The sequence below is a fragment of the Magnolia sinica genome, chromosome 1 (genome assembly GCF_029962835.1).
Source record: "Magnolia sinica isolate HGM2019 chromosome 1, MsV1, whole genome shotgun sequence".
Lineage (NCBI taxonomy): Eukaryota > Viridiplantae > Streptophyta > Magnoliopsida > Magnoliales > Magnoliaceae > Magnolia > Magnolia sinica.
In genome coordinates, this window is record NC_080573.1 from 4,228,887 (window position 1) to 4,237,815 (window position 8,929).

The window sequence follows — 8,929 nt, forward strand, 5'->3', positions numbered from 1 at the left end:
AAAACCCCTCAACATGCATTGAAACATGTTAATAAGCATTTCTAAATGTTCATTGACTCAAATATTTATGGGCATACATATAATAGATGAATCCGGAGGTTTGTTGACTGACTAACTTGTTTCTATTAAAGTCCCTTAATATACATTGATACAACATTCTTTAATGGCTCGAGCTCTTAGAGAAATTAGTTATTTAATATAGTATCAGAGTAGAAAATCATATGTTGAAATTTCATAAACTTTATGTATATTCATGCCGTGCACCTATTTTCCTGTATCATTCTGGGATGTGTTCCAAAACTTAACTAGATACAAATCTCAGGTGGACCACATCATTGGAAATAGCGGTGAATGACCATTAAAAGCTTTTAATGGGCCACAAAAGCTTTAAATCAATCTGATTTTTGTATTTTCCCTTCATCCAGGTCTGTTTGACCTTATCAACAGGCTGGATGGAAAATAAACATTATGTTGGGCATTACTGCGGGTCCTGTGAAGTTTTTAATGGTGGGCTTTCAATCACCACTGTTTCCTGTGGTGTGATCCACCTAAGATTCGGATCTGTTTAATCTTTCGGAACACATTCTAAATTGGGCTGGAAAAATAGATGGCTGGCATGGATATACAAAACATCATTAATTAAGGTGGCCCCCAATATATAGGTGTTACCCACGTAACAGCTAATCAGCTCTCATGTTTAATGGATTGAGATGGTGTGATGATGTATGAGGAGTCGATGGGACAAACATGTAGCTGGCCGCGTTTTGCACATGTATATTCTCGTGTTCTTTTTTAATCTTTCAAATTCGACATATAGCCAAAAAAAGAAAAAAAGAAAAAAAAAAGTGTTCTATATTAAGAACTCTATTCTACATCAACAAGATGAAAAACTTCATTGAAGGATGATTATAATATAATGAAAAGGTGTATTGACAAGTAGACAACAATAGAAAGCTAGTCCAATGGAAGGTTAAGTCATGTACTGAGGTGGATACATCACACCTCCAAAAAGATGAATGGGAACTTTCTTAATTTCCAACTCATTTCTAGAAAAGAATCAACAAAATCATGCCACTTTCCATAGTTTATTTAATACGGATCTTATACACAATCACAAGTAAATATAGAACATTAGCGCATGGTAACGATTCATTCAAAACTCCTCATGGAATAGCCATGCACTTCCAACCTGCAATACCAAAGAAACAACTCCGCATGAGGATGACATAACCGAATTGTTGAAGATTTGAGTATTTTGTACTCAGAACTAGCGATTTCTTGGCAAAGGGAAGGATGTGATGAGGTTGATTACTATCTTCCTCAAGGATAACTACTCTGAATTATGGAACTTCTTTAGACTCCTCACAGATATTCCTCGAATTCATGAGTGATAAAAATAGAAATAATTTTTAATAATTCAAAATAAATTGGTTGATGATAAAATTAATGAAATTACAATCCTTTAAATAGTGAACTCAATGCGTCTTAACTTACTATTTATAGATAGTCATGATTCATACTTAGACTTTATGGTTTTTGGCCAAAAATAGTAAGTGTCCAATTTGGCTTAACCACTTTTTTCTCTTAATTTTTATAAGCCCTTGTTGGGCACGACTCCTATAATTCAAGGATCAAGACTTTATGTTTGAATTGAAACCGACTATTTATATTAAAAACAGAAGTAAAATGTCCGGACAATGAAATCTCCCAAATTCAGTGCACGCAACCCAGGGGCTGGTTGGCTAAAGTAGCTTCTCCTCCCCCAAATCATATATGATTCAACGAAAAACTTGTTCCGATTTATTCAATACAACTGTTTTAAGTTTTATTAAACACTTCCGCTTTTCCCATCGGGTCTTCTCTGGTCCATCTTACCACGAAAGTGTCCACGATCTGCTCTACATCATTTCCAGAACACGTATTAAATCAGCCTTTTCTTGAATCAGCTTCCACGTGGCATCCACATGTCGCTGCTCGGTTAGGGTTGTACCAATAGCAAACCGCAGTACATATAATCCACCCACCACAGCATGAGTCATGTAAGCACGCCCACTGGAATTAATACTCTCCAAAAGCCGACTATTAATATCCGACCCATCTTCTCCTGCCCTAGGCTTGAGACGAAAACACACCATGGCGAATTTCCTCGGCACCACAACCTCAAACCTAGGGTCCATACCCACTTGTGATTCGAACCACTTCGCCATTGCCACATCACTTCGAATGTGCTCCTGCAGGTTAACCACCCCATGGCTCCGAATCACGAGCCATAGTTTCATGGCTCGAAACCGCCGGCTCAATGCAATTTGCCAGTCCTTATAATCCACAACTTTCTTCGTATCACTATCCTTATTTTTCAAAAACTCAGGATCCATTGATAACGAGCTAGTTAGTGCACCTGGGTTCTTGACCCACAAGCAACAACAGTCCATGTTACTAAGAAACCATTTATGTGGATTCATACTAAGTGAATCAGCAAGTTGGACCCCATCTAGATAAGATCTGAACTCTTCACAAATGCATGCCGATCCGGCGTAGGCAGCATCTACGTGGAACCACATACCATATTCACGAGCAACCTGACCCAAACCCTCCAATGGGTCCACAGCTCCACATGCTGTGGTCCCCACCGTTGCGCAAAGGAACAAAGGAAACAACCCAGATTCTACATCGTCCTCTATCGCCTTACGTACGACTTCGGGACATAATGCAAATGACGTGGCAGCTGATGTAGGGAGTGGTCGGAAATTGGACGGTCGGATTCCGATTAGTCTTGATGCTTTTTCGACGGTGGCATGTGTTTGATCAGATGCATAGACGACCAATTTACCAATGTGGTCGCATCCAAGCCTCTCCAAGGCTTTTTCTCTGGCTGCTGCTAACGTGCACACGACCGCTTCGCAAGTGCTACCGAGCAATACACCTCCACCACCTTCGCCACCAGAGAATGTGAATGAATGTGGGATTTTGAGCATTTTGGCCATCCAATCCATGACAATGCTTTCGAGCTCAGTTGCAGCTGGTGAAGCGATCCAAGTGAATCCAACCACATTGAATCCGGTACAAAGCATCTCGCCGAGAAATCCTGCAGTGCTAGCATTGGCTTGGAAGTAACCAAAGAAATTTGGGCTTTGCCAGTGAGTGAGACCAGGTATTATATGGTTACGAACATCTTCTAATATAGCTTCTAACTGGTCAGGTGAAAATGGAGCGGAATCTGATAACTGGTTCTTCAAATAACCCGGTTCGACTTGGCTTCGAACAGGGTAGTTTTCGATGGCTCGGTAGTAATCAGCAACGAAATCAACAACCCGATGGGATTGCTCGGTGAAATGATCAGGGTCTAAAGGGGTGAAGATGTTACAAGGCAAGCTGCCCATTGTCATAGAAGGGAGGAAGTGAAACGAAATGGACTGGAATGCTATTATGGTATGGGAAATGGGCGAGAGTTTTATTGAAATGAAGTAGGGGAGTTTGTTCTTATATAGGGGCCAACAACCGGACGCTGGTGGTCAGTGCTATGTGGGTGATGCACGTGGATTGGCCGGTGTACCACACACCAGCTATATTGCTGGTTTACATACGTGTCGTGCGAAGATGAGCGCCGACGCTCCTCGAGCTCCGAGTTGTGCGAGCGGTTCAAAGGAGATCAATGTTACATGGCCCCATAATTATGTATTTATCATATCTACACCGATCATCCATTTTTAGAGAATATTTTAATAAATTATAGAAAAAATTAATCATATCCAAAGCTCAAATGGACCACACCAAAAATAGCAGCGAGGATAATGATTTTCACTGTAAAAAATTCGTAGGGCCCACCGTAACGTTTATTTTCCATCCAGTCTGTTAATAAGATAAAAAACATATATATATGGACGAAGAGGAAAAATAAATTTCATATTGAGCCTACACTTCGCGGGGCTACACCATGATGTATATGTTTCATCCATTCCGTTCATCCATTTTTAAAGATCATTTTTAGATCATTTTTGGGCTTTATGATAAAAATCAGATGATATAAATCTAAGGTAGACCACACCACATGAAAACAATAGTGATTGGATATCCATCATTTAAATCCTTCTAAGGCCCACTCTACTGTTTATCTGACATCCAATCTGTTGAATAGGTCATAAAGACCCAGATGAAGGTAAAAAACAAATATCAGCTTGATCCAATACTTTTATGGCGTCAAAAAGTTTTTAATGGTCAAAGTTCGGTCAACATTGTTTCCTATAATGTGGTCCACTTGGGAATGGAATATACCTTTTTTTTTAGAAATATCATAAAATGATCTATAAAAATAGATGGACGGATTGGATGAAACACATACATCATGGGAGCACTGAACGCCAACCTTTTGTGGGGGTTGGGGGGGAACGAATTCTCTCCCTTCCACTGGCCAATGGCCAGTGGTCAGTTCTTCATGGACCCTAACATATGATGTATGTGTCTCATTAATACCGTCGATCCATTTTTGTAGATAATTTTATGGTATGAAACCAAAACTAGGGTAGATAAAAATCTCAAGTAGACCACTGATTGAACTCTCACCATTAATGCTTATATTTCGTTTTTGACTTCATCCAGGTCTGGTGACATAATCTACGAATTGGATATCAGATAAACATTATGGTGGGCTTTAGGAGGTTTTTAATGATAAACTGTCAATCAATACTATTTTCAATGGTGTTGTCACAACATTGTCCACCTGAGAATGATAGCCGTTCAATCAATACCGTTTTCCCATGGTGTTGTCCACCTGAGATTTTGTTCTGCCTCATTTACGGGATAAATCATTAAAATGATGTTTCAAAATGGATAGACAGTGTAGATAAACCAAAGATTGTGGTGGAGCCCACATAGCACCAACCACTAGCCACGTGTTTAGTGGCAGCCTGACTGGCCAAACCGCCTCTTCTTTCTACGGCTAAAAGTAAGCTGTCGTCAACACTATAAAAATATAAAAGTGAAGAGTGCGGATCATCTGCCTCCCGGAGGCAGGAACTCCCTGCCTCGAGCGTTTTCAGATCATTTTAAGGGTTGAGCCCAAAACTACAGTACATCAAAAGCTCAAGTAGGCCGTGCCAAAGGAAACAGTGGAAATATTGATTTTCACCAGTGAAATGTTTCTAAGTCTCCAATGGTGTTTATTTTTCATCTAAATTGTTTATAAGATCATAAAGACATGGATGAATGGAAAAAACAAATATCATCTTGGTATAAAACATCCATGGCCCCCCAACAACTTTTCAACAGTAGAATTCAATTTACACTGTTTCAGGTAGTGTGGTCCACTTGATCTTTGGATATGATTAATTTTTGTTGTAAAACCCTAAAATTAGATGATAAAAGAGATGAATGGAGTTGATACAATGCGCGAATGATGGTGGGCTCCACAGACTTTACCAGTACGCTTACCACACTGATTTACTCAGCACGCAAACCGCTTCCGTTTAATGTCTCCGTTATAATTAAATGTACTTTTTTTAATATATTTAAAAAATCTGATGATGTGGCACTTATAGTTACGTTGACTAATGAAAACGCTGGAGGTAGGGAGTTCCTGCCTCCGGGAGGCAGAGGATCCGCACTCAAAAGTGAACGGAATGTTGCACCAGCCACCGCGTCGAGGAAAATATTTGGAACAGAGACGTCTACCCTTGATTTTTAACAGAACCCACCATAGAGATTTTACGAAATCCACTCCAGTTATTAGATAACACACTAAAACTTAGTCCCATGGCCCAAAATTCAAGTCCATCCATCTATCAAGTAGACCACATATACAAATAATTTAAAGGGCGAGATTTTCTTTATCTATTATTTTCGGCCACTCTTTTCCAAAGCTCGTTTAAATCACTCCTCTGCTGTCATTACAAGGATTAATTATCAAAATAACGTCACTTCTCTGCCAAGTATTATGAGCATTAATTATCATATTAAATTAGGCTAAGCATTAGTGTTTTGGGAATGGGTGCCACACCGACTCCCACCTTTGATTTTTATGGGCCACTCTGGTATGTATGAGATATCCACTCCGACCATTAGATGTGTAATCCACTAATAAACCCGGAACCAAGAATTCAGGCTAACCTGTGATTCATATGAGCCACACAATGAGAACAATTAGGAGGGAGACATTCACCATTGATTTTTATAGGGCCGATCATAATGAAACTATGAAATCCATTCTATCCGTTAGATGTCACTCCAAAAATAAGCTTAGGTCCCAAAAATCAGGTCCATACATGATTCATGTGAGCCACACCAAGGGAAATAGTTTAGTAGTTAAACCTTTCAATGTACATTGTTTCCAATCGTGTGGTCGACCTGAACTAATGATGGGGATGAAATTTGATACCTTGATCTAACATGGAGTAACATACCTGATTGTCGGGGTTGATTTTACATTAACACAACGATGGGGCCCACCCAACTGGTGACCCCTTTTCCATGCCAAAATGAAGTTAGTATGCGGTGGAAACATTTACTCACATTAATTAACAGGGAATGTTTTCACCGGCAACCAGTTGTACCTCTAACTAATTGGCCTGTGGGGTCACTATGGTGCATTTATCTACATTGTGTGTGTGTGTGTGTGTGTGTGTGTGTGTGTATATATAGGGAAAAGGTACTATGCTCTCAACCTCACGGTAAGCTCCCGTAATGTCAAGTTGTGTGGGCCCCACCATGATGCGTGTCGAACATCAACACCGTGCATTTGATGGGTCCCCTTTAAATTTTGTGATATCCCAAAAATCAGCCATACACGGAACTCAAGTGGGCCATACCATCTAAAATCATGTGAAGACACCGTTAAAATATATAAAAGCACTTGGTGGGGCCCACATGAAATTTGCATGCATCTGAAACTTGGTCTGAACCCTCATCCAAGTGGGACACACATAATGGATGGTCTGGATTTGCAAACCACATCTCGGTGGGCCCAAAAAATGATTATGAATATTTTAATGGTGCACGGCCCCTTTACACTTTTGTATGTGGTGTGGCCCACACAAGTCACGAATTGACTTGATTTTGAGACCTAGACCCACGATGGAATGGTGCATCTGACTGATGGCGTAGATGTTTGAAACGCATCACGGTGGGGCCCACACAACTCGACCTCATGGGACGGACTCGTGAGGTTGAGCGCATAATACCTTTTCCCATATATATATATATATATATAGGCTTATGCGAACCGGTCTGCACACATTATCTACCGTCTTAATGTGTGGCTAGCTGAAGTGGGCTTTAAGGTGATGTTTAAGTGAAATCCAACTTGATTACCGAATGACTTGCTCCATTTTGATCGTACCGGTCCAAAATTTGGCCCTACCTGCCATTTAGTTTGGCCATTCAAAGGAAATTAGGTTATCCTAAGCATGATTGCCATTCGTTCGAGGTTAAAGTTACCTTTTCAAAACAAGTGGCTAAAAGTACTCCGTCATCAATGCCCTTGTTTAGTAGTCTAGTTCAATTGAGTCGTTAACAGTGACCCATCTTGATGTGTTAAATGTCCACCCCAACCGTCCATTATACTGGTCCATTTTAAGGCATTGCCCAAAAATGAACCACATATAAATTTTAAGAGTACCACACCACAGGAAACAACGGTGATTGAACTCCGGCCATTAAAAACTTATTAGGGCCCATTGTAATGTTTATTTTTCATCCATCCAAACCAATAGATGCCACGGTAAAATTTAGGGAACGAGCTCAAAACTCAGCCACATCCATTATATAGGTGGGCCATACTAAAGGAAAATAGTTTAGAAGGTAATTACCATTTTATACACTATTTTAATATTGTGGACCACTAGGATCATATTTCAGGCTGATTTTTCTGCTCTAAAACTAAATTTAAGTCATTCACCTAATAGTGGGGGATTTTGGAAATGCATAACAATGGTCCCACACCACCTGACAAAAAATTTAACTAATATTTAGTAACCAAATAGGAAGCCTAATGCGGTAAGGCTGGACAAACCTTTCACCATGTGATGAGAAGATTCTATAGGGCCCATCTTGATATATGTGATTTCAATACTGTCCATTCATTTTTTTAGCATATTTTAGGACATGAACCCAAAATTGAAGGATATCCAAAGCTCAACGGACCATACCAAAGAAGGCAACAAGCATAATGAGCCCACCGTTGAAACTTATTTAGGGGCCATGCTATTGTTTATTTCTCATTGTTGAAAATTATACAGATTAATGTATTTTTGTATAATGTGGAAATCGAAAATTGCAAAATAATCAGAAATCAGGACAGGCTGAAGCACGTCTGAAACGCTATCCTTAAAGCGTTATTTGCCCCTACTCAAGTGAATTGAGTATGCTGATAGGTTACAGGCAAATAACTTTTAGGATACGACGAGCCTGGTGTGGGTCTGCGTTCAGCAAACACGAAGGCCCACCAAATGGAACTCAATTACACACTTTCTGGCAGTATTATAGTATAAAGGAAAAAATTCCAAGAGAAGAAGAAAAGAAGAGAAAAAGTAGTATCGACTTCAGCACAGGTCAGTTCAAATCTTCAGTCACTTGTTTAGTTGAATCGTCCTAGACCACACCGCTGGTCTGTTCTTCAAGCTAAGGTTTAAGCCTTGCTACGTTGCTGGAAACACTATAATATATGAGTGGAGAGAGGCTGGCTGTCTTAGTTCGTATGGGTTTGCTGGAGTGAGTTGAGATGGTTTGGAAACTCATCCAGGTCCTCCTTTTATAGGCTATGGTGGTTAGGGGGTTATGGTCCAGAGACTTAAATTCCATTAAGTCATTTCTGGCTATTGGAAAACTAGCCGTTTTATGGCCGTTTTCTGACTGTTGTGCATGGACCATTAAGCTGCTGTATGCTGACTGTTGTGAAACAATAGCTAGCCGTTTTCTAGCTGTTGGGCTAGCCATGCAG

The 8,929-nt window shown here is 40.0% G+C and overlaps 1 protein-coding gene across 1 annotated transcript; it reads right to left on the reverse strand.

The window, feature by feature from the left end:
* Positions 1–1,849: 1,849 nt before the first annotated feature.
* LOC131244384 (tyrosine decarboxylase 1-like) lies at positions 1,850–3,526 on the reverse strand. The gene has a single exon (XM_058244163.1). The coding sequence runs from the start codon at positions 3,384–3,386 to the stop codon at positions 1,899–1,901; it is 1,488 nt and encodes a 495-aa protein (XP_058100146.1). The 5' UTR covers positions 3,387–3,526; the 3' UTR covers positions 1,850–1,898.
* Positions 3,527–8,929: the final 5,403 nt, after the last annotated feature.

Bases quoted from the DNA above. Each gene is read 5' to 3' on its own strand.
- LOC131244384 (XM_058244163.1), bottom strand. From the start codon at position 3,386: ATGACAATGGGCAGCTTGCCTTGTAACATCTTCACCCCTTTAGACCCT.